General features: G+C 37.7%; 1 protein-coding gene across 5 annotated transcripts in view; it reads left to right on the top strand.

Annotated features, from left to right (window-relative positions):
- Window positions 1-17295, top strand: part of Stambpl1 (STAM binding protein like 1) — a 48370-nt gene extending 31075 nt beyond the window's left edge. For 4 of the 5 annotated variants that reach the window (XM_015498862.2, XM_015498863.2, XM_015498865.2 and 1 more), the window contains 9 exons: window positions 383-458; window positions 2501-2596; window positions 3617-3974; window positions 5103-5227; window positions 7195-7332; window positions 11733-11845; window positions 12709-12808; window positions 13508-15954; window positions 16174-17295. In XM_015498862.2, the coding sequence (XP_015354348.1) occupies window positions 383-458; window positions 2501-2596; window positions 3617-3974; window positions 5103-5227; window positions 7195-7332; window positions 11733-11845; window positions 12709-12808; window positions 13508-13564 (1063 nt within the window). In that variant the 3' untranslated portion in view covers window positions 13565-15954; window positions 16174-17295. Of the gene's footprint in view, window positions 1-382; window positions 459-2500; window positions 2597-3616; window positions 3975-5102; window positions 5228-7194; window positions 7333-11732; window positions 11846-12694; window positions 12809-13507; window positions 15955-16173 lie in introns of those variants that run through there. The other variant, XM_015498866.2, reaches the window with a different exon arrangement.
- The last annotated feature ends 7035 nt before the right edge of the window (window positions 17296-24330 follow it).

Genomic DNA, 24330 nt, shown 5'->3' with positions numbered 1-24330 from the left:
GTGTATAAGAGAGAGAGAGAGAGAGAGAGAGAGAGAGAGAGAGAGAGAGAGAGAGGGAGGAAGGACAAGGTGTAATTCCCAAAGGCACACCCTTAGTGACCTAGTTTTTTCAGTCACGCCCTGTCTGCCTACAGTTACCACCCAGTAGTTCATTCAAATTGTTAATCCATCAAATGGATTTATTCACTGATAAGGTTGTAACTCTCATCATTTAATCATTGCCTACAAGCCCCACCTCTGAACCTTGCGATAATGAGGACCATGCTTTCAAACCATGAGCTTTTTTTGTGGAACGCTAAAAGTCCGTAACACTGTAACCGTAACACTGTCTTTGGGCTTTTGCTTTTATATAATGCTAAGGATATGTTTTTTCTTTCTCTAGCTTGTTTGTAGAAAAGCTTCCTAGCCACCGAGATTACCAACAATGTGCAGTGCCTGAAAAGCAGGATATTATGAAGGTATTGTGGGATCGATTCTCTGCTGTGGGATCAAATGCTCCATAAGTATCCGTTATTGATTTCCCTCCTGTTTCTATTCCTCCCCATCTCTTCCTCTGGAGAGTTTGAGCACAAGAAATTCATTCCATTAGGCATGATGTTTCGATTTCTTTTTAGACATTTAATGATTATGACTGAGCCAGTGTGAGGTCTCTAATTGATGTTGGGGGGAAAAGAAAGACAAAGAATGTGCTCAATCACCTTCTGACATGTTGAAGGAATTATTTTACAGTTCCTCTCAGAGATAGAGAGAATGGTTATATATTTCCCTGTGTTTTGATTAATCTGTACAGCCCTGAACCCAACTATTTGAAAATCAACATTGATTTTTAAGGCAGCCACAAAGTTCTAGCCACAGTCATAATTGCATAATGATGCTTCAGTCCATCACAGATCACATGTGTGACAGTGGTCCCATTAAGTGATATTGCCTAGTGATGTCATAACTGCCTTAGTTTGTGTGTAAGTACACTCTATAATGTTCACACAATGACAAAATCATTGAATGACACATTTCTCAGAATGTGTCTCCATCTATAATTGGCACATGACTGTTTACCTCTTAGAGAACTGGTCTTATGCAAAATAAAATGTTGGGGCTGGGATTGTGGCTCAGAGTGCTTGCCCCACACATGTGAGGCACTGGGTTTGATCCTCAGCACCACATAAAAATAAATAAATAAAATAAAGATATCATGTCCATCTATAACTAAAAAATATTTTAAAAAATAAAATGTTGACAGGGTGGTCTGCCTTAAATATTCTCAAGGAAAAGAAAGATCGTTGCAATGCATTTATCATAAACATTCACTTTAATATCTTTAGCTGAGAATGTATCCTTTTGAATAAACATGTACAGTGTTTCCCATTTATTCCTCCTAAATGGTTTGTGTTGCTTTTATAAGGAATTAAAGTAATGTATACAAAGGCAATCACAGCATGAAATGTTTAGATGACTTTTGAAAATTATGTTATCACATTATGGAATAAAGGGTCTCCTACCAGTCCTATGAAGCCTGAGGCTACCTGGAAGCAGAACTCAGATTTTGTCAAATGGTTATCTACATTTTTTAAAATGTTTATAGTCACTATGTTATCGTGTCTTCATATAGCATTTCCCCTCAGCTCATTTAGCCTCAGAGAGTTTTGTATGGAAACCAAAAGTCCCAGGCTGCCAAGGTGACTCTTTTCCTCTAATGGAGGGTTGTTCACATTTTATTGGTAGGAGAAAACTTCTGTACATTTCTCTTGTTTATGCCTTTGTTAAATAAATGGATAGGTGAATGAATGGGTGAATTAATGAATGAATTGAATGACAATGGATTCAAGAAAAGAAATTTTGGTGGAAGAGCCTGCCTAGAGGCAGGAGACTTGGGTTCTAGTCCTAACTGGACCACTAGCTGGTTTTCTGACCCTCAACAATCTCCCCAGGCCTTTGTTTCCTCATCTCCAAAAGGAGAGTAGTGATTAGACCATATCAGGTTTCCCAGATCCTCCTGCCATTAAGAATCACTGGGGAAGTTGTTTGAAATGCAGATTTCGCAATCCTTTCTCTATGTTAATTCTGTAGATTTATGATTAGGCCCTAAAATATATTCTTATGAATTGTGACTCAGCTGCCTTCTACACTCTGACATGTCTAGGAATCTCTACCCATCAAACATCCTCCAATGTCTATGATGCTGCATGATTTACGTATAAAATGTGTGATTCTACCTACTCCTTAAAAAGTGGGGCACCTGCCTAAACAAGTATGTATCTAACCAATGGAGTCAATAGTCTAACAAAGGAATATATATATATTCTTTTTTTTTTAAAAACTTCCCTGCTGAAAGTTATATTTTGGAGCCCTAGAATGGAGAAATTTATTTTTCTGCCATTATCTTTGGTTATTCTTGTCTTGATTTCTAATACACATGCCAGCTGCTTTTCTTTCTCAGCTAATGATTGGAACGAGCATACTGAAAATCCTACTAACCAATATGTATATATATTTTTAAAAGAAACTGAAGGAGATTGCATTCCCAAGGACAGATGAATTGAAAAAGGACCTTTTAAAGAAATATAATGTAGAATACCAAGAATATTTGCAAAGCAAAGTAAGTTCAATTGCTACATTTATTTCATGACTGTTTTCTTTGCATATTTTTTTAAAATTTCACTTGTATATGTTTTCCAAATGTCATAAGCATTTAAATTAAAGATTAAAAATGCAGTAATGTGAAATCAGTAAAAAATTTATGTTGGTGTCCAAGTTAAGCACTCTCACCAAAGATGTGGTATTTTTCTTTCCCTACAACATCTAATAAAGCAGTGCATTAGAAAATAGATTTGCTGCAGAGATTTAAATAGCGCTTTTGACCAACTTTTGCCAATGTAACCTTGAGCCAGATGGCTGGGTTTTTTTTTTTCCAGATGAACAAAGGCAGTAGGAAGTAGAGGGAACAGTGTGTGGTTTCTGATGTATCTAATTATAAAGGTCTTGGAAATGTAATTTTGATTCTTAATCATTACAGTCAATATTACATTGTAGATAGAGCAGCTAACCCTGTGGCTATAATGTAATCATGGCACCAAAGGGTGGTTTTTCCTGGATCATTATTAAATAAAGAGTGAAAATGATAATGATATCTAAGAGACAGACAGGCATCAAAAGAAGAAATTGACCAATTTATGGGTCACATATGACTGTGGAGTACTTAAAATGTGACTAGTGTGACTGAGACACTGAATTTCTAATTTTTAAAAAATTTCAAATAATTTAAATTTTAATAATCACATGTGGCTAATGGCTACTAGATTGAGCAATACAATCTAGAGGTGAGATATTTTGTTCCATATGGTCTGGCCAGTCAAGCTGAGTCAACAACCCTGACATTGATTTTCCAATATTCAGAAGCACTGGGGAAAGGCAGAAACTGATTGTCTCTGGTAAAATACAAGTAGGTTTAGAACAGCTGTCTTAATCAGATTAAGGGGCTTTTGCTGTGATGTGCGCTTTTCTTAGTGTTTCATGAGTGTCCTTGTGAGGGTATCAAGCTGTCTCATCCCAGTTTGATGATTTTGTTTTGTCTTGAGAACTAACTTATTTTTTTTTCTTATGGCATCCACATTTTTAGAACAAATATAAAGCCGAAATTCTCAAAAAGCTGGAGCATCAGAGATTGATAGAGGCTGAAAGGAGGCGTATTGCTCAGATGCGCCAGCAACAGCTGGAATCGGAGCAGTTTCTGTTTTTTGAAGATCAACTCAAAAAGCAAGAGTTAGCCCGAGGCCAGATGCGAAGTCAGGAGACCCCTTCGCTGTCAGAGCAGATTGATGGAAGTGCTCTGTCCTGCTTTTCTGCACACCAGAACAATTCCTTGCTGAATGTATTCGCAGATCAAGCTAATAAAAGTGATGCAACCAATTATGCTAGCCACTCTCCTCCTGTGAATAGAGCCTTAAAGCCAGCAGCTACTCTAAGTGCTGTTCAGAGTAAGTGCTGACATGCTTCCTGCAAAGACTCTGATGCTCCCTGATGGAACCATTTTTCTGTAGCATCTTGGAAGGTCTCTCTTTATTTTATTACTAATTGTGGTAGGATCCCTATATTAAATGGTGTGAATTGCAGATGACCCTTTCAGCACTCTCTGACATTTACTATATATTACCTTTAAATTTCAGGAAACATGCCCAATGATAGGGCAAACTCTGTAGGACTGAATTTTGAGAATTCCAAGCATTTTTTTCCTTCCATGTGTTTTAATCAAGAAGCACATATGTTTTTAAGGTAAACACTTACCCAGAGAAGAAAGGAAGCTGCTGAGTAAATCTCTTATCCAGATTTTTGCTCAATAATAAAATGTTAATTCCAGGGATGTTCAGCCTTATCCCTGTGCTGAGAGGGTCTCATACACATAAACAGCTAAAATCCAAACGGCATATGCATTTCTGCCAACAGTTAGTGCTGCTTAGTATTGTTAGATCAGTGCTGGCAAGTTTCTAAAATCAAAAGAGATCTCTTCCTGATAGACACTGTCAGATGTGAGTTTCTGTTCTCATTTTCAGAGTGTTATGATAGGCAACTATTTAATTAGCTACTTTGCTGCTGATCATTTTTAAAAATGTGCTTTTGCTTACCAATTTTCATTAGGACATAAGCAACTTATAGTAAATACATTAAAGAATATTAAACCAGGGGCTGGGGTTATAGCTCAGTGGTAGAGCGCTGGCCTCGAACATGTGAGGTCCTGGGTTCGATTGTCAGCACTACATAAAAATTAAAAAAATAAATAAATAAAGATATTGCATTCATCTTAAAAAAAAATCTTTAAAAAAGAATATTAATACCATGTCTTATAAGGTACAAGATGCATTTTCTACATCCTATCTATTTAATGGTATATTTGCTGTGTGCCAAAAGAAACATACACATTCATGGAAGATAGTTGTTCCAGGGCACAAAAATATACAAGTACTTGCACTTTACTATTTTGTTTATAAAATAATTTATGTAGGAAATGTAATTTTACCTTTCTTCTAATCAATGTTTTAAGAGTTTTTAAACAAAACATGGAAAGTGAAGATTTGTATTTCGTTTTTTTCTCCTTTTTTGTATCTTAGATTTAGTGGTTGAAGGACTGAGATGTGTAGTCTTATCAAGAGATCTTTGCCACAAATTTCTGCTGCTAGCTGAATCTAATACCATAAGAGGAATAGAAACCTGTGGAATACTTTGTGGAAAGCTGGTATGTTTTTTTTTTTCTAGATATATCTGCACATGATTTTTCAAATAGTAGTAGGGCTTCCTTGTGATCTGCAGAGCAGAATAAAAACATGCTAAGAGCTGTAAATATAATAAATTAGCCTTAAAATATTAATCTCCTAAAAATACAACCATTTTTCATGGAATAATCTGAGAAAATGGATTGGAAAATTTCAGGGGCTCTACATAAAGGCCTGTTTGAAATAATTTACCAAGCCATAAATTAAATCTTTGTTAATAGAAGATCACAAGTATTCAGATTTCCAGGTTCATCTTGTTTGCTACATCATATTTCCTTTACCATCATTAGTTTCACTTGTGTTCATATAATTGACTTTCTACCTATTCTCATCTATGGCAGGTACCCTGCCATTGTTTTTCAGATACATGTGGAATAAAACTGGAATTTTGTTGTTTTCTTTGGTTTAAGGCAATAGTTTTGGCAAACCAAGATCTATAAGCAGTGGCTCTATTTTATTATGGAAATGTTACCAGAAGTATGTGATAAAGGGCAATGTCAAAATAGAAGGAGCTAAGCGAGGATGGGTTTGGTTTCTTACCACAACAAAGATGAGCAATGTGTCTTTGGAAGCATTTTTTTGTAATTTCCTCTGGGTATCAGTTTAAATTTCTGGATGCAGGCACATTTTCAGTCCTCAAAATTATTGCTTGAACAATATGCTTTATTCAACTCTCATCCTCCTGCTGACTTCCAGTGTTTAATCATCTCTTTCCACCAGGAAAGGAGAAGCCACCTGTGATGAGCAGTGAGTGACCATCATTTCCCACCCACAGTCACCTTGGTTGTCCTTCAGGGGGTTGAGGGCTGTGGAAGCTTCCTCTCCTACATCTTATGTTGTATTTGGTGTGATTGATTGGTTGATTCATTCATTCATTATTCATTCCATCTGCCTCAGACATTTACTAAGTGTATGTGCCAGCACTGTGCTAAGCATTCATTCAGCAGCCTGCAACAGCTTTGGTCCCTGCTTGTAAAGAATCAGACAGATGACTAAGTGGGGCTGAGTGCTCTTGATGGAAGTGCAGGCTATCAAGGGAATGTGTAACTGGGGAACCTGACCTTGTGGGCAGGGATGTGGAGATGAGCTTCCCTGAGGAGTGATTTTGAAGCTAGGCCTGAAGAGTAAATCCAGCAGCCCTGAAAGGACTGGGTGGAATGGAAGGAACAGTTGTAATCAAGGCAGAAGGAGCAGTGCCCAACTGGCAGGAAGGTCCTAAGGCTAGGGAGAGGATAGTGCTGGGGATGGATGGACATGCCAACCTGCCTTGGGCAAGACAGCTTCTCACCACCAGTGACTCTGCACTCTGGGCCTCTGGCTGAGGATCTCTCACCACCTGGGAGCCTCACTTCAGCTCTTATCTTTTACCTAAGGGGGATAATTTATCTTTTATTCTGTAACTGTGAAAGCCAAAATATTATTTTCATTGTGGAAATAATAGTGAGTCTTCTCAATACTAGAAGAAAGTTTATAAGTTTTTTAGAGAAATTAAATATAATTAATAAAATAAAACCCAAACCATCAATCTGCATAACTCTTAGAAATGCACTTTAGTAACACTACAAAATTATTTAACTAGCATCTCTCCTTCCAAAGAAACCTGCCCTTATTTTGTTCTGATTTTATCCATTGTAAATCTGTCAAGATATTATTTATTAACTAAATTGTCCTGGACCCCCACTTCCCAGAAGGGTATTTTCTATTTATAATAGATTTACTACTATAAAAGTGGGTTTCAAGTTCTAAGCAACTGGCTCTCAAAACTTGGGGCAAAAAATCCACTTTTATATTCGGGACATTTTAAATTGTGATGGAGTGTATAGGGTGAGGGGGGAGCCAGGTTGTAAGGGAAAGCTTTAGTCTTGTGGCAAAACATTTCCCATTTTTTCCTATTTACTATTTACTGTTCTTTTTACTAATTGTCTTTCAGACACATAATGAATTTACTATTACCCACTTGATCGTGCCAAAGCAGTCTGCTGGGCCAGACTATTGTGATGTGGAGAATGTAGAAGAATTATTCAGTGTTCAGGATCAACACGATCTCCTCACTTTGGGATGGATCCACGTATGTTTGACTTGTTGGATTTCAGTTTATTTTGTAAGGCATATTATTTTCCTCTTTGAAGAAATTTAGTTTTACTTAAATAGCTTATTTGTATTTTTTAAGTATAATAAATGCTATTATATTAAAGCATCTAATTCAGTGTTAGGCTGTATATAAATCTGTCAAATATGGATTTTTTTTTTTTTTTGGTACCAGGGACTGAACCCAGAAGTGCTTAACCACTGAGCCACAGCCACAGCCCTTTTTATTTTTTGAGACTGGGTCTCTCTAAGTTACTTGGGGCCTTGCTAAGTTTCTTAGGCTGGCTTTGAACTTCCAATCCTCCTGCCTCAAGCTCCCAAGCCACTGGGATTAACAGGCATGTGCCTCCATAGCCCGCTCAAATTGGGATTTGAAGAGGGGTATTTTATTTATTTATTTATTGTATCATCCATAGTTGAGAAAGAAAACCTAAAACGTTTGGAAATTAGGTGACTCTTTCTGATGATTTCACATAGTCTAATGGAGGCTTAGTCAGATTTTTTTTTTTTTTATAGATTTGACTAAGCAGTTACAATATTTTCTATGGGTTTACATTAGATTATCTAAAAAAAATTCTGAAGATGTTTCATTTAAGCAGCTTTTGTATATATCAGATAGGGTCCATTCACTTCACTGCACTGCCCCTATAGGTCAAGAAGAGAGAGAAAGACTGGGAGCAGGAAAGAAAATATCACAGTGTAAACAGCCATGGAATCGGATTAATGGATAGGACCAAGAACATTGGGTTCTACCATCCACAAGGCCGTCATAGGAGCAGGAAAGTGTTTGCAAATCAAATAAACATGAGTTTAAATCTCAGCTCTGCTAAGAATTTACTTGTGGGAACTTCAGCAAGTTCCTTAAGAAATATGAACATCAATTTTATCATCCATAAAATAGGGATCATAATAATTGAATTCATCCTTAATGAATTCCTTAGAATATTTTTCTAGGGGCTCAGAAAAAATTGTGACTGTTATTATTGGTGATGATACTTTATTTTTCTGTCTTTTCCATTTGGTCTCCTAAGCTGGACCTGGGATACTGTCTTAATTCATCCATGCTGCTATAACAACGTATCTGAGGTTGAGGAATTTATAAGGAACAGAGATTTCTTTCTAATAGTTCTAGGGGCTGGAAAGTCCAAGATCAAGGTATTGGCAGTACTGGAATCTGATGAGGCTGCTCTCTGCTTCTAAGATGGTGCTTTGATGTTAGGTCCTTACATGTTAGAGGCAGAAGAGCAAGATAGCACTCCCTTCAACCTTGAGCCCTTTTAGAAGTATGCTAATAGTCACCTCCAAAAGGCCATACCTCTTCATGCTGTTACATAATAGTCACCTCCCAAAGCCATACCTCTTCATGCTGTTACTTAATAGTCACCTCCCAAAGGCCATACCTCTTCATGCTGTTACACTAAGCTTCAGCAAGAATTTTGGAGAGAACACCATCATTCAAACCATAGTGTGTGGAAACAAGTCATCCCATGCTTGCTGAGATTTCCAGAGCACAGCTTGGATGATGGCAAGAGTCCCTGAAGAATGATGTGATCATTTTGCATTCTTGTTTATAGAGAAGCACTGAGTAGGGTCAACATACACAGACACATGTCAAGTATTTGGTACTATGTGATTTAGGAGCACAGAGGAGACTGTATTCCCATTGTACCTGTAAAGCCTTGCTGTGTGCTTGAAAATTGCTCTGTTTTAAAGTTGATATTTAGCTTAACCTAAGTACAAAAATGTACTTTAAAGCAAAACAAATTGAAGTATAGAAATTGTAACAAATTAAAAATGATAGTCTTTTAAACCACACATTATATTGACAAGTTAATGGTAGTTTATCTTTGGAAGATTTCTTTTGATTTGCATTCTCCTTTTCTTTCTCTTAATGTGACTATTTAAAGCAATTTCCAAATTAAAAGCACATGTTTTTTTTTCCCTATAATTTTCTGTATATAGAATGTATGCCATAATGAATTTAGATTGTTTAAGTAATGAATTTGGCATAATTATAGAATTCTAGGACTTTTACTTAATTTATTTTTCTGTATCAAATTGTGATTCAATGAAAATAGGAATATGTTACATTTTTAAATCTCAATGATTGCAATAACATTTTTATGCTGGTTTTGACGGAGTATAATAATAGTAACCAATTCCAGATCTTTTTTTCAGATCTAAATTAGTCATAGAAAACAAAGTCTGAATTAGAATCAGACAGACCTAGAATAGAATTTAGATTTCTTGACTTGACTAGCTTAATGAGCTTCAAGGAGTTGCTCTCCAGCTTACTTCAGTTTTTTCAGCTATAAAATGAGAATAATGACAGCACTGATCTCGTCTTGTTATTGTGAGAATTCAATGATATAATTCTCAGTCAGTGATTAATTCCGTGCCTGGCACATTATTCAATTGCTGTAAATGGCATCTGCAGCTATTATCGTTGTCTCCATCATCATCATCATCATCATCATCATCAGTGTTGTTTCCATGGACTCAGGGAGTGGCCACACCACCCTCCCAGGAGACCTGTGCTCATTGGATAGAAGTGACTCCTGTTGGCAGACATGAAGGGCTCAGAGAGTCATGTTGGGTACATTCTTGAAAATAAGTTAATGGGCAGAATGAGATTTGCCTGTTTGACAAACTGCTGCCTCCACAGCACAATTGTTCCTTTGACGACTACTTACTTTCTCACCAAGACATTGGAAACACTATGTTACTCAAAGAAAGCATTCCCAGATAATAGGCTTTAAACCTTGTATTCATGCTCCTACTGAATATTTGGATTCTTTAAGTTAGGATAGAACTGGGGATGTAGCTCAATGATTCAGCACATGCTTAATATGCATGAGGCCCTGGGGTCAATATGTAGCACATGCATGCGCACACACACATGTGCCCACAGACACACCTACGCACAGAAAGTCTGGTAATTATGTGATTCTTTATAGACCAAGAATTATTTTTCCTTGCAGAACGTGTATCTTTCTGTAAATAACCATGTGATTTTACCTTTATTCTATAAATAGGTAGAGAAGAGTTTTGAATCTTGCATTTCTACCACATACCTGCTTGTGTAAAGGCATTAAGCTATTACTATGGGCCTGTGCCCTTAGTTAATAATGACAACATTAAAATAACAAGAACAGAGTCATAATAACAGCTAATGACTTTGGCTCCTTTCTTTGTGTTAGACACTATTCTAAGAATTTTACATGGATTATTCCATTTAATCTTTATACAACCCCACCAAGAAAATGATTCTCATATGTTTTTATAAATGATGAAATGAGCAGGAGGAGGCTATGTGATCTTCCCTGTGTCTTTTACCTAGTGAGTCATGGAGCCAAGACCCAGACAGTGTGCATCAAAGTCGTTTTTTTCATAAATAAAATTGTCATATTCCATTTTCAAGGGTCATTAGGTTTGAATGTGAATTTTTAAGTCATTATATATGCATTTATTTTTTTATTCACATATGAACCTCTCACTTGCCTCTGATAAACCAAAGTTTTTATTTAGCCAGGAACTTTGGAAGGTTTCTTTTGATTTACATTCTCCTTTTCTTTCTCTTAATATGAATATTCAGTTGCTGTGCATGATGACCCCAAACACCTTCAACAATCTACAGACTCCCACCTTACTGTTTACAGAGAATGGTGATCCATAAAGGATACACAGTAATGTGGAAAATTTAGTGAACAGGTTCCTTCCATGGTTTTGCATAGAAGTATCTGTGGTCCAAGGTCTCCAGTCCTTACCAGCTACTAACCAGGTTACTACACTTTCCCGAGTCTCAGGATTCTTATACATAAAATTGAAATAATAAAATAAGTATCATGGATGAGTTTTGCTGATCAAATGATAATCTATTTAAATCCTCTGGCAAGTCATTTTCTAGCTCTTTCCCAACAAGAAGGAAGTAGATAACAGACTTGGGAGCCACTTCTCAAAATCGTAGTTACTCCAAATAAGCAAATAATAGGAATGCATAAAAGGAAAGATGATGTCAGCAAAATATTTTTAAAAATCCTTATTCGGCTGTGTGCAGTGGTGCACACCTATAATCTCTCAGGAAGCTAAGGCAGAAGGATTGCAAGTTTGAGGCCAGCCTCTGCAACTTTGTGAGACCCTCAGCAACTTTGTGAGACTGTCTCAAAATAACAGTTAAAAAGATTGGGGATGTAACTCCATGGTGGACTAAGCTACCCCTGGATTCAATCCCCATTACCTTACAGGGAAAAACATCCTTATTGGAATAATGATGGTAAAATTAAAAATAAAAAAAATCAATAGAATTTTTTTTTTGAATAGGCTATGGCCCTGGCTAAGCCTCAGCTGCCCTAATAAGTTTGTCCTCTTTCTGTTTTACAGACACATCCCACCCAAACTGCTTTCTTGTCCAGCGTTGATCTTCACACTCACTGTTCCTATCAGCTCATGTTACCAGAGGCTATTGCCATTGTTTGTTCACCAAAGCATAAAGAGTAAGTATAACTATGGAGGGGAGCCCAAGGAAGGCTTTGGGATCCTGGGTCCATGTGTGTCTACACATAGCTTGAGGTCTTTGGGGAAAAGAATAGGTAGCAGCTGGCTCTTATATGCTAGTATCTCTGCAGCCTTTGGTTTTGAAGGTCCTTTCAGTGGTAAAATCCTAGTTCTTTCCTTGATTAATAAGACCTTGAAGTGGGTAACACTTAACTGTTATTTGCAGTTTGATTTTCAAGAACCTATTTCTACTGCATTATGTCCTATCACAAGAAATTCCACAGACTTAGGCTCATTACCTCCAAAATGTCCCTCGTTTGGGGAGATCAGATATTGCAGAGTATGGTCATAGGAATCAAATGTATTTTGGAGTCCTTACTTGACCCTTATGTCATAGAATAGACACCTGACCCCTGTGAGTGTCTGCCCATCCTGGATTGATGAGAAGGTGATATTAGGTGATGGCGTATGTACAGTTCTTAGCCTAGTACTGAGCACCACAGCAAGCCCTCAATAAATAGTTGCTGTTGCTATAAATACCATTATAAGAAAAATTAGAAATATCTCCCCCTTGTAATTTCCTCTGTGGGGGGATCTTCTTCTGATCTTTCACACAACAGCACAGCTGCCTGACCCATTATGGTCCTGAAGGTGTTACTTCCTCGTAGGTTTCTCTCCTCTAGACCAGTCAGGGAAATACTGGTTTAGAAAAACCACAGTGGAATTTCTTTTTTGTGTTTTCTTCCTCTGTCCCATTTGGGGACTGTGTATGCTGTGTCACTGAAGTAAAGCATCTGGAAATCCCGAGTGGTCCTGAATTTTATACCTTTTTTTTTTTTTTCTTTTTGACCCTGAAATTTAGCACTGGCATCTTCAGGCTCACCAATGCTGGCATGCTTGAGGTTTCTGCTTGTAAGAAGAAGGGCTTTCATCCTCACACCAAGGACCCTAGACTATTCAGTGTGAGTACACAGTATTAGTTACTTTTGCAGGTATTTTCTTGTTATTATCCCCCCACCCAAATTCTCTTTTAAAGGAGAAAAATAATAGCAGTGTGATATTGAGTGAAACACTATACTGCTTAGTTCAGAGCTTTATCGCAGAAAACCAATCTTGTACTTCTTTGATTTCTTCTATTACTTTATTTATAACAAAATGTTAGGATTTCCATAGTAGGGTTGATATGCATAAAGTTACCTTTATATTTGTTTATTTGTGTGGTGTTGAAACATGTTCTTCAGTGTCAAAATAAGCAAACGGTTATTACAAAAATAATGATATTAAGTGTCTCATGAATTCTTTCTGCTTCATTTGGATGAATCATTTTTTAATAACCAATTAAAACTGTAATTGTACTTTTGGATAGCTTTGTACAGCCCCAAAATACATTATTTGACTACATCTTTTCTTTCTGCTTGCTTAGAAGTTCTATGGCTACAATATTAGAGAAACATTAGAGAGCTCAGAATTTATTTAAAATGGAAATTAGTTGGCAATCTGTAAATATTTTCTTGTTGAAAATGAATAAAACCTCATATTTGTTCTAGTTGGAAATATTTTTTTAATTAGGAAATTTTTTTCAATTAGAAAATCTGCGCTTCCTCCCTAAAGAGAATCATCTGTGAAACATTATGATGTAAAACCAATTTTTTCTTTCCTAGATATGCAAACACGTGTTGGTTAAAGACATAAAAATAACTGTGTTGGATCTGAGGTGATATGTTCCGAATATAAGCACCATCAACACCAGACATCTGCCCATGGACATGTGGTGGCTGGATTTTCTTAAGATGTTTCCAGAAATTACTGATATTTTATATTTATACATTTTAGACCAGAAAGTTTGATATTTATTGCTCTTGCACATTTTGAAGTTTTCTTTTTTGGGTTGCTCTGTATCAAGAGAAGTCACATGGTGTTAAATCAAATACCTATTAATGTACCCAAATACTATCACCAGATAATAAATTGTGCTGCAAAAAAAAATGGTTGGTGTTTATGGAGATCTCTGCATACATGTTCAGACCTTTAGGTGTTTTGCTATATTAAAAAAAAATCATGTAAAATGTAATTTCAAACAAATTCTGTGTGCAGGTGGTCTGTACAGCAAACTGTTTCTTGCTTTCCTGTGAAAAGAAACATGGCTGCAGTCAGCAGAGCCCATCATGTGTTTTCAGTGTTATCAAATCCCAGGCTGAGAGTCATATCTGAAGTGAATCATTGTAGGATATGAGGTGGCGGGCTTCAACTCAGGGATCAGGTGTCAGAGGACCTGGGACAGAAGAGGGTTTATTAACTTGATTTAGAAGAGTAAAAGCAGAGGAGCTTAGAAGAGGAACAACAGCAACAAAAAGATCTCAGCTAAAATCAGAACCTGTTATCGTAAAAGTTAAAAGGGGTGACAGGGAGAAAAACATGAGGCATATGATGAGATAACTGACAATACTTAGCCAAACAGAATAAATTTAAAAAGAAAACAATTTAGAAAGATACTTGTAATTTGAAGTATTTATGTTTACCTTAGTGCACAGAGAAGAGGTGGCCTAAATACAGTGGCATGGACTGCTGAGGCTTGCTGTAGCATTTGTGTCTGTGACTTAGATAATGAAAGCACTTACTAGACCAAAAGGTGCAGATTAAATGGAAGTAATGGGTGTTTTATGTATACTTTTATCAAATTAGATTGCTAGAGGAAAACCTGAGAATGGAAACATTGTGGAAAAACTTCAGCTACAAATATAAAAAGAGAAAAGTGAAAGTGATAATGCTGACTACTTTGAGGACATGAACACCAGTTCTGCATGCACCACTTCAGTCTTGGCAGAAATTGCTCCCAGGCACCTGGGGAAATCCTGAGCTGGTTGCCCTAGCTTTGATGAACCATACTTGGCCACTGCTTAGTTCCCTTTCTTATCCTTTGGGGTCTTAGCTGATTCTAGTCTAGCTTTCTCTCCCCCAACCCCAACTCTTCCAATAGTTTTACTGTCTCTTCTTGGATCTCCATTTCTTTCCAACCTGGTAAAATTAATCCTATCTAATGTCCTCTATTCCCCGTGTCTAATATGCTCAACCACAGCTATCCCACTCGTTGCTTTCCTCCTGGCATTATATCTGAGGTGTCTGAACAGTTCATGTATACATGCACAGTACTGTTATCATTGGGATGTCCAGTTGAAGTCCAACTCCTTGGTGTCCCAAACAGAAAATTGAGCAAGACACACAGAAGTAACAGATATAGCACAGATTTATTGAAGGTGAAGGTAATGCTCCATTATGTAGAGTGGAGTGGGCCTTGCAAGAGAGAGAGGCTCAAGGCCCCAGTGTCTGGATATTACAGTCTTATATCCTGAACTGTGGGGTGTTCTCTTCTCTATATGGACCTGATTGAAGACCTTACCTCATTTTCTGATTGGAGTATCTGATTAGAATATTTTCCATTCCCCACCCCCCATTGGTTATTTTGGAGAATCTAATTAGAATACTACCCACTTTACCTGCATGGATCATTTTAAAATTTTAACCTGTGGCAGGAATTGTCATGGTGATAAGTCCTGGCCTTGTCAGGGTAATGGGATTTATTGTAAATGGACATGACTTCTTGTCTTGTCCTCTCGCAGCTTCTTTCTAACCTGCCATCTCCTCCATCTTGGTGTCTGAACTCTACCTAATTGTACTAATATCTGCTTTTTAGTTCGGTGATTTCTGAAGGAGGGGTATGCCCTGTGTTCTGTACTTGGATAAGTTAATGTCTTCTTCCACTTTATCTGTTCCTCAATTCCAGAAGCATGCTACACAAGTTCTGCTTCTTTTCTTTTATGAAGAACTGGCGATGGGCAGATGGATGACTTGTTCTTGTTGTATGACAACCTGTAGCCTTAGAAAGTTCAGGTCTCAGATTTCAGAAGAGAGCTTGGCTTGCCCTATGCCTAGGGACTTGAGTCTATGGGCACCTCTTGCTAAAGGCAAACTGACCCTGCAAGGCTGTCTCCTCTGCTCTTTCTTAAGTTTGCTGTCCTCAACTTCTAAACACTTAAGGACACTATGATATTCTCAAGTGCCTGAGCAAAGAACAAGATTATATAATTTATTCTAGCAAAAATAACTGTAGGTACTCTCCTTATATCAAAGAAGACATTTGGCATTTGTTTTTTAGGGATTGGCTAGCTTCACTTAGCATAATCTGCTCTAATGCCATCCATTTCCCTGCAAATTCTATGATTTTGTCATTTTTTAATGCAGAGTAATACTCCATTGTGTATAAATGGAAATTTGTAATGTTTTGAACAACCAACAATAAAAAATTTTAAAAAAAATAAAATAACTGTAGGGACAAGTGGCAGTTGAGAAATGAGTGTTATCTTCTGTATAGTATTCAAAGATACAGTAATAGATCAAGAAAATGTAAAATGACGTCTGAGGAAAAGTCTTTGGATATGGAATGTTGCCTAGAGACACAAAGGATTCAACTGAGAGCCGAGAACATTTTAGCTTCTTAGATTTCCAAAGAGAAGCTATGAGTCTGCAAAACTAATTAGGCCCCTTTTGAATAGCAAATTAGAAGGGAACCTCTTTTATTATTAAAAAGGTGTATTGTATCCCCTACACAAGGGAGGCATTCTTGACACTTAACGTTTACTTTAAGGAGATGCAAAACTTGAGAACCAAGGTAAAGTCTGAGGAAGTTTTTTTTTTTTTTTTTTGGAAGGGGCTGTGATTTTTTTATTGCCAAGTTCAAACCCAGTTAGTCAGCAGACTTGTCACAGAGCTGGACTCTTGGAGACAACAAACCACTGACCTGACCTTGCCTGGTAGAATGAGTCCCCAATGCTACATCACTGAAAGGAGAACAGGAGTGTGAGCACACCATTGAGGAATGCACCATCCAGAGAGCACAGCCATGCCAGCCAGCCCACCCTGAGCGGCTGAGTGCCCCTGCAGGTGGTTGACCCCTGGAGTTCCCTGGGTGCTACTTGGGTTTCTTTGCACAGCAATAGTGAGGCTCCCTCTTTTAATTGTGAATCAGCTTCGCAGTCCTACGTGCCATTTCCTGACCTCCTAAGACAATGGTAGTTCTGCATTTCTTTTTAGATTTGTGTTTGTGTAGACAATTGAACCAGTTAAGCCTGCTTCCTTTGGATGTTAATGTTAGTCTGTTTATTACATACAGTGCCTAGCACCTAGTATATTATTGAGGTCCTTAGGACTGTACAATGTGACTATATCTGTAGAGGGTCTTTAAAGAGATTATTAAGCTAAGATGAGGCCACTAGAGGAACCCTAATTCAATATGAGTGGTTTCCTTATAAGAGGAGATGAGAAATGACACACACACAGGAAGACCACATGAAATACTGGGAGAAGTTGGTCTCAGAAAAACATCAGCCTTACTAACAACTTAATCTGGATCATCTGGCTTTCAGAACCATGAGAAAATAAATTTCTGTTTTTTAAGCCAGTCAGTCTGTGTATTTTATTATGAAAACCCTAGCAAACCAATACAATTCTTAACAAATAATTTTATCTTTTTCTCAGAGACTGATTGGGAGTGGCTTTCTTAGTTGTTACGGGGTACAGATCATTCTCTTCTCTGTAGGGTTTGTGAAATGCAGAAGAGGAAAGCAGAATGTTTATGGCTTTTTCTCAGCTACTGAAATTGTTCTGGCTTCTTTTTGAAAGGATTTTGCTTGTGGAAAATTGACATTTTATTTGAGACCACATCCTAGAATGAGTTCATTCTGCCCGTCCTCCCCGCCAGCTCATCCCATGTTGGAGCCACATCAGTGGTGTTGGAGATTGTCATTATAGCAGTTTGGCCTGAGTTGAGGTTTCTGTTGCGAAACAGGCTGAAGGGGTCCCAAATGTGGAAAGCAGATGTTTCTCTTGTGGCATGTCTTGCAGAATTGTCTGGCAAGAGCAATGTCTTCTGTGAGGAGGATGCTTGAGAAATGCCATGTATTTCGAAATGACTAAGGAAGAAAGGTAAACTTTTAGCTCTTTGTTCTTAGAAGAGTCTAGTTTGCTATTTATTGAGAAGTCAAACAGTATATAAAGACCTCTTCTCTATTCTTTTAAGAAACTTGTTTATTTTCTAGTATCTTGATCCTTCATGAAGCAACTGCATTTTTTTTCTTTGGGGACAGCTGCAAAAAAAATTACTTAGTGGCTTCTATAGAGTCATCATACTGATGTCCAAAAAATATATTTAAAAAGAAATTGTCAAAATTCATGTCTTAGTTTGGGCTGCTATCGTAAGATATCATAAACTGGATGGCTTAAACAATAAAATGTTTATATCCACAGCTTGGGTGGCTGGATGTCCAAGAATGGGGTGCCACATGATCGGGCTCCTGGTGAGGGCCTAATTTGCAGACAGCTGCTTCTTGTTCTGTCCTCACATGGAAGGTAGAGAGATCATCTCTGTCATGTCTCTAGTTGTAAGGACACCTTATGAGAGTCTCACTCTTTGCACCCAATTATCTTCCAAGGGCCCCACCTCCAAATACCATCACTTTGGAGGTTAGGATTTCAACATATGAATTTGGGGGAAACACAGACATCAAACCATAGTTAGGGAAGTTCCAGAATAGCTAATACTTTGCATGTTTGGAGTGGCATACGGAGTCTTTGCAATATATATCTTTAGATCCCATAGTTATTACATTTAAAAATACCATTCAAATGCAAATGGAAATTTCAGTTATTAGATTGTCTTGATCTGGTATTATTATGTCCTCAAGTAGATTTAAGGAATTACTCATTAAAAGGGCAGTTTTCAAAAAGAATTGCCAATGGATTAAGTTACACTAGTTATTGGAGTTCAATTTAAGAAAAAATAAACCTCTTGGAAAAAAGGCCTTGTTTAAGTAGAGCAATTTATATTGCATGTTTATAATGTTGTTTTATAATTATAATGTTTTATATGATTATGTTTTAATTTATGTTTTTATAATTAAAGGAATTTGATAAAATCCATATCCCTGCATATGTTTGAATAACAACAACAAAAAAGAGCTGGAGAAATGGAAAAGATGGAGAAAAATATAGGGGAGGTAACATTATTTTAAAAAAGAAGCTTATTATACTCCTAAGATAGTTACTGGCTTGCTAGAACTCAGGGATGGTGGGGTGTGGAGATGCAGAAGATGAGAGAGAAAAAACAGAAAAACCCTGGGGGAAGGAAAGTAGAATAAGAACGTTGCAGACTGGCTTTATTTAATTTGTTTTTTGTGAAGTGAACGTCTTGGCATTATCTAGACCACAAGACATTCTACAACCAAATGGAGGTAATTAGATCTTTCTTCTCCATCAAGGAAAATTACCCATACATCTGTGTCAGGTAAGTGAGAGTTTACAGAGAAAAACCAAAATTGTTTACTTGAATTAGTCCTTGTCCAGGTGGGTCCCAGATGTACTCAAGCAATGAGAAGTAAATTTATATTCTTGACTCTGAAAAGGATTTTTAAAAAATTCTTCTCTGTACTTTTTCCAGGAGAAAAATCATTTACAGATTGTTTATAACACAAGCCCCAGGCTCTGTTAGGTTGCCTCCTAGTCTAAAGCTTATTTATATAAGGAAAACAGCACAAACTAGAGGACATTTGTTCTATTCCTGACTTCAGGGGAAGGCCACGAGCACATTCTATCACATTGGGGAAATTTTTACCCATCGACTGATTTAGCAGGTTTCTTTCAGCAATAAAATTCTGTATTTGTGAAATTCTCTCCAGGGAAACAGATTATTTTAAAAAACAACTTATTAGGGTTGGGGTTGTAGTTCAATGATAGAGCAGTTGGCTAGCATGCTTGAGGCCTGGATTTGATCCTTAGCACCACAAGAAAAATAAAATAATAAAATAAAAAATTTATTGAAGTGAAACTCACACAACATAAAATTGACCATTTATTTTTTTAGTTGTAATTGGACACAATACCTTTATTTATTCATTTTTATGTGGTGCTGAGGATCAAACCCAGGGCCCCATACTTGCTAGGTGAGCGCTCTACTACCAAGCCACAACCCCCCCCTACTTTTTTTTTTATTTTGAAGCAGGGTCTCACTGTTTTAGGGACTCAATAAATTACTGGGGCTGGCTTTGAACTCCAGATCCTCCTGCCTCAGCCTTCCAATTTGCTGGGTGTGCACGACTGCCCTCCACTCAGTGATAAGTTCTCCACCAAAACACTCTTAGTGCAATTGGGAACAAAAGCCACTCTCCCTGTGGCAGAAAGCTGTGAGGTCCAAGCTGTCGACAGCCATGTTTCTTGCCGTGTGGAGGAGGCCAGTCTATGGTGAGGAAGAAGGAAGTTGACACAGAGTAGGAGAAAAGAGGGCCACAGGGTCCTGAGGGCTTTCAGGTACCTTGTTGCAGATGTCCCTAAGGAAAATTGACAGTTTTAAAGTGCACGATTCAGTAGTATTTGCTACATCACAGTGTTGCATAACCAGCACCTCTATCGAGTTCCAAAACACTTCTATCACTCCAGAGTAAAAACTTACCCATTAAAGCAGTTTCTCCCAATTTCTTACCATCCCCAGTGCCTGTCACTTTTCATTCCATCTTTATAGATTTATCTATTCTGGATATTTCATATAAAGGGAATCATATAATATGTGAACTATTCTGTCTGGCTTCTTTTGCTTAACATTTTGAAGGTTCATCTGTGTTGTAACATGTCCCGATTTATTCTTTTTTTTTTTTTTTACTAACATTGCATTGTGTTTGTAGACCACATGTTTGTCCATCTACTCATCCATTGGTGCCCCTTTGGGCTTTTTCCACCTTTTGGCAATTGTGATTAGCAGAGCTACAAACATTCACTTGCATGTTTTCAATGCTTTTTGCTTACATATATAGGAATAGAATTGCAGAATCATACGTTCAGCTTTTTGAGGGGCCTCCAGACTGTTCTCCACAGTAGCAGAACCATTGTGCATTCCCACTAGCAATGTACAAGTGTTCTAGTTTCTCCATACCCTCACCAATACCTCTTTTCTGTTAGGTTTGTTTTAAAAAAAAAGTATTGATATCAGCCCATTTTATAGATGAGGAAACAGAGGTTGTTCCAGAAATGCAATTATATAAGAGAGCTACGAGCTTCAATTGTTCCTTTGTCCATCTGGCCTGGGAAATACAATGGTGTTTTTTCAAAAAACAAAGCTTCCCTCTCTTAATCTCAAAACACCTTTCTGTACAGGCTGTTCAGAATCCTCACTGCTTGTCCTTTATGACTGTCCACATGGGGTCAACAGATACTTGTCCTGAGTAAGGGATGCTCTATTTATGGCAGCACCTCACTGTGGAGACCCCAGGGCCCAGGATGTAGTAGTGCCTCTTTGATCCAGAAAGTCCAGGCTCCCTCTGGACTTTCTCTGGCCCTGTAGTTCATTAGGATGAATACTGCAGACAGTAAGTGCTGACATGCCTTGCTGTCTCCTATGATATATATATATATATATATATATATATATACCAAGCTCCTTGTATTAGAATCTCAGGTCCTGTGATAGCCATTTGTATTTGGTGTTGTTACTACTTTTTTACAGATGAGTGACTGAGGCTATGAGTGATTAAGGAATAGACCCTACCATCACAGTCCTGGCAGACATGGCACAAGCTTGCTGCTACTTGAGTTTGTAAACCCACACTCTTAGCTAGCATTTCTCAGTGAACAGGCCAAACAGGTCAAACTCATTAGGGCTTATTTTAAACACATGGGTTTATGGCCACTTTAAATATCTGCTGAACTGGAAATTCTCAAACTGAGGCTAGAAACAGAGGTTTTAATTAGATTTCTCAGCTGATACTTAAGTACATCAAAATTTTAGAATGACTGTAATATGATTAAGAGACAATTTCCACCTGTAAATGAGCGCTTTGGGGGCACATTCTATACACAAAAGACTTAAAATCTAGGATTAATGTACAGCTACTTACTACCATATCATAATTTACATATAAATTTTCAAAAGTTAGGCAAAAGTCACCAACCATTGCTGTCATCATTACAAGGTCTATTGACTTAAAACAGGCCTCTTGTACCGTCGTTCTTCGCATTTGCCACTAGGGGGCGCCCACTCTCTGATAAAGAAATAAGTGCTTGGAAGGTCTCTCAAGTACTGGGAGCAGGCATACCTACTGGCAAAACTGAGGAAAACCAGATGAATTCACTGAAGGAGTATTGGTGAAATGTTTCTTTCTTGTGACTCAACCAGCTGTAGTACTCAGCACCCTCCTGTCAGTCACAGAACATTAAATCCTGCCCTGGCTCCACAGGATGTCCAGTGACTTGAAGGGCTAAGTCCCTGGATATGCTTCATCAAAGTCTTCAGAAAGATAAAAGCAGCAACACAACGACCTTCTCTCTTCTAACAGTAGCCAACCAGACCCTTCAAAGTATGTAAGCACACTTCTTCCAGTTTTCCACAACAGGTTTTTGTAGCTTCAGGAGTGCTATAGTTTTCTAATAACATTTAATTCAGATGTGTGAGCAGATGTGTGTGAAGAAGCACCATTTTTAAAAGTAATAGTTCTCTGATGCTGGTATGGCATTAGTTGTGCATCTTGGAAATTCTCTTTAGAAGAACTTCCAACACAGAAAAGCCTGGAGAAGAATTTCTGATGGTAAGAGGCCGGAGGCTCTGGATCCACACACACACAATCCAACCAGAAACCAATCCTCCAGTGAAGCTTGTTCAACAGAAAACAATGAAATGGGCCAGCTAGAGCTGTGGTTTTTCTGAGTCAAGGTAGGAGAAAGAGATGTCTAAGTAATATCAATTCAAATGATGACTATCATGAACATTTTCCTGAGTTAGGACAGAGAAAGGCACCAAGAAAATAGAGCCAGGCAAGGCTCTGCCTGAACGCAACTTAGAGTCTAGCAAGGAATACGGACATTAAACAAACAGGGCAAACAAGGGTGATGAAAAAGAAATATCTGAGTACCTGCTCTTATGGCCAAGAGCTCTTACCTGAGCCAGGGGCTCGGAACAGTCTTCCTGGAGAAACATTAGTGCTTAATTAGTTTTTAAGAGGAAAGAGTAAATAGGCAATAAACAAATAAATTGGGGGCCCTCCAGGGGTTGAGGCTGGGTAAAGGGAAGTAGGACATACATGAGATGTTCAGAGAAAGTCCAGAGGGAGCCTGGACTTTCTGGATCAAAGAGGCACTACTACATCCTGGGCCCTGGGGTCTCCACAGTGAGGTGCTGCCATAAATAGAGCATCCCTTACTCAGGACAAGTATCTGTTGACCCCATGTGGACAGTCATAAAGGACAAGCAGTGAGGATTCTGAACAGCCTGTACAGAAAGGTGTTTTGAGATTAAGAGAGGGAAGCTTTGTTTTTTGAAAAAACACCATTGTATTTCCCAGGCCAGATGGACAAAGGAACAATTGAAGCTCGTAGCTCTCTTATATAATTGCATTTCTGGAACAACCTCTGTTTCCTCATCTATAAAATGGGCTGATATCAATACTTTTCCCACATAGTTCTGAAAAACAAATGAAAGAAGATGTGTGCAAAACCTTTCATGTGATGATTGACAGTACTGATCTTGGAAAGTACTTTTCTCTTTCCCATCCTTTCTGTTGTGAATATAACTGTAGCATCCTTTTTAGTGAGAGATAGTAATCAGAAGAAGGGAAACAGATGATCCAGGTGTGTACTGAGATTTTAAAACTTTATCAGTTTTTTTTTTAATTCATGTTTAAGACTGACACAGTGGCACGTGCCTGTAATTTCAGCAACTAGGGAGGTTGAGGTAGGAGGATTGCAAGTTCAAAGCCAGCCTCAGCAACGTAGTGAAGCCCTGAGAAACTTAGTATGACTCTGTCTCAAAGTCAAAAATAAAATAGACTGGGGATGTGGCTTAGAGGTTAAGCACCACTGGGTTCAATCCCTGGTACCAAATATGTGTATGTGTGTGTGTATGTATACATATAAGTACATAAACATACATACATACATAAACTTAAGTTATATTATTTTAAATGCATTAACATATAAAGTTTAATACACATATAAAAATCACACATTATATATTAAAAATTACACATGCAACACATATTCATGTATGTGTTTTCATATAAAATATGTGATTTTAATAATTATACTGTTGTTTACACAGTTTTATGTACATAAAAAATTGACATTTTTGTTCACGAATCAGGCAATCAATGCAGAGGTTATAAGAGTGTACAGTAATCACTCAGAAAATTGTGAAGTCAGTGTGGATTTTCCCAGTGACACTCTTTAATCTGTGTTTGTTTTTTAAATCTCCCATGTATTCTCCAATCCTTCCTGTTTGCTTCATTTAGGTGGACTTTCCCAAGTTAATGTGATTCTACCCCTTGCCTGGGAAAGAGCCATCCTAATCATGCTATATCTAGGATGGGCCACTAGAGGGAGCCAACGCTCAGTGAGTGAGGTCAACCTAAGGGAAAGAAGTGATCAGTGGGTGTTGATCAGAGGCCAACGCTCA

This window comes from Marmota marmota, unplaced genomic scaffold, assembly GCF_001458135.2.
Source record: "Marmota marmota marmota unplaced genomic scaffold, marMar, whole genome shotgun sequence".
NCBI classification, from domain to species: Eukaryota; Metazoa; Chordata; class Mammalia; order Rodentia; family Sciuridae; genus Marmota; species Marmota marmota.
Note: the sequence above shows the minus strand (reverse complement) of the source record. Positions and strands in the feature narration are given on the sequence as shown.